This window comes from Limulus polyphemus, unplaced genomic scaffold, assembly GCF_000517525.1.
Source record: "Limulus polyphemus unplaced genomic scaffold, Limulus_polyphemus-2.1.2 Scaffold3549, whole genome shotgun sequence".
NCBI classification, from domain to species: Eukaryota; Metazoa; Arthropoda; class Merostomata; order Xiphosura; family Limulidae; genus Limulus; species Limulus polyphemus.
The window spans coordinates 53,460-54,407 of record NW_013669159.1 but is presented as its reverse complement, the minus strand read 5'-3'; the positions used below and the strand labels follow the sequence as shown (position 1 = coordinate 54,407).

The 948-nt window shown below is 27.7% G+C and overlaps 1 protein-coding gene across 1 annotated transcript in view; it reads left to right on the top strand.

Moving 5' to 3' along the window:
* Positions 1-948, top strand: part of LOC106469567 (centromere-associated protein E-like) — a 20,950-nt gene that overhangs the window by 2,720 nt on the left and 17,282 nt on the right. The window contains exon 3 of the mRNA XM_022398121.1: positions 343-426. Coding sequence (XP_022253829.1) covers positions 343-426 — 84 coding nt within the window. The remainder of the gene's footprint in view (positions 1-342; positions 427-948) is intronic.

The following is a 948-nucleotide window of genomic DNA, read 5'->3' as shown; positions in this document are numbered from 1 at the left end:
TTAATAGTATTATTTACTAACTAGACTAGAAAAATACCTGTCATATTATTTGTAATTATTAGAACTTCAATGATTTTGAAGGTTGTCTTTTTTTTTTTTTGGTACATTATTGTTGTGACTAACCGAGCATTTGTTTTCTTTCATATAAATGTATAGCTTCATATACAGGAAAATATTTGTGAATGTTTTTGCAAAATATGATACTAAATTTTAAAAATTAGTCATTCATGTTATTATAAAAATCCATATGTTGTTTGAGCTGATTTGAAATCAGACCTATGTCAAAAACTTTAATACAAGCAGTAAGTACAGCAAAAATATAATTACTGATTTTTCTTTCAGAAAGCCATTGAACAGAGAAAAGAACTAAAGAAAATCAATCAACAGTTACAGCAAAAAGTGATTCATCATTTCAGAAGTAAAAGTGTAAGTGCCATAACTAAAATTCTTTTAAAATTTCTTTTTCACTATATGTGGGCATTTGATGTTTGATGTGTTCATGTGCATATACAAAGTGGTTCGTTTGATTTTATTTTTTGTACAATGATTTATTTTTACAATTTCTCAATAGAGAGCAGAGATTTGTATGCAGATAAGTTATTCCTAATTTTTATTAAGATTTATCTTGCTGTTATTACTATTTAAGACAAAATATATATTGTTGTAAGCTATGTTTTTCTGGCAGTATATTGTTACGTCTCTGTTCGTTAGTTAATTTCCCGTATAATTTCTTTCCGATAAAAACTTTAGTGACACAAGTCCTTTCTTAAATAAAACTGGTTTATTCTTTCTGAATACAACTTTGCAATACACTTAATTTCCACAGTCGTGCTATAACAAACGCTATAATTCACAATGAACATCTCACGTGCTCGACTCAACAATACTCTTTCTCTGTCCACAGTTCAATTAAACATTACATTGTTGCCGTAATGTCTTGACTGTCTT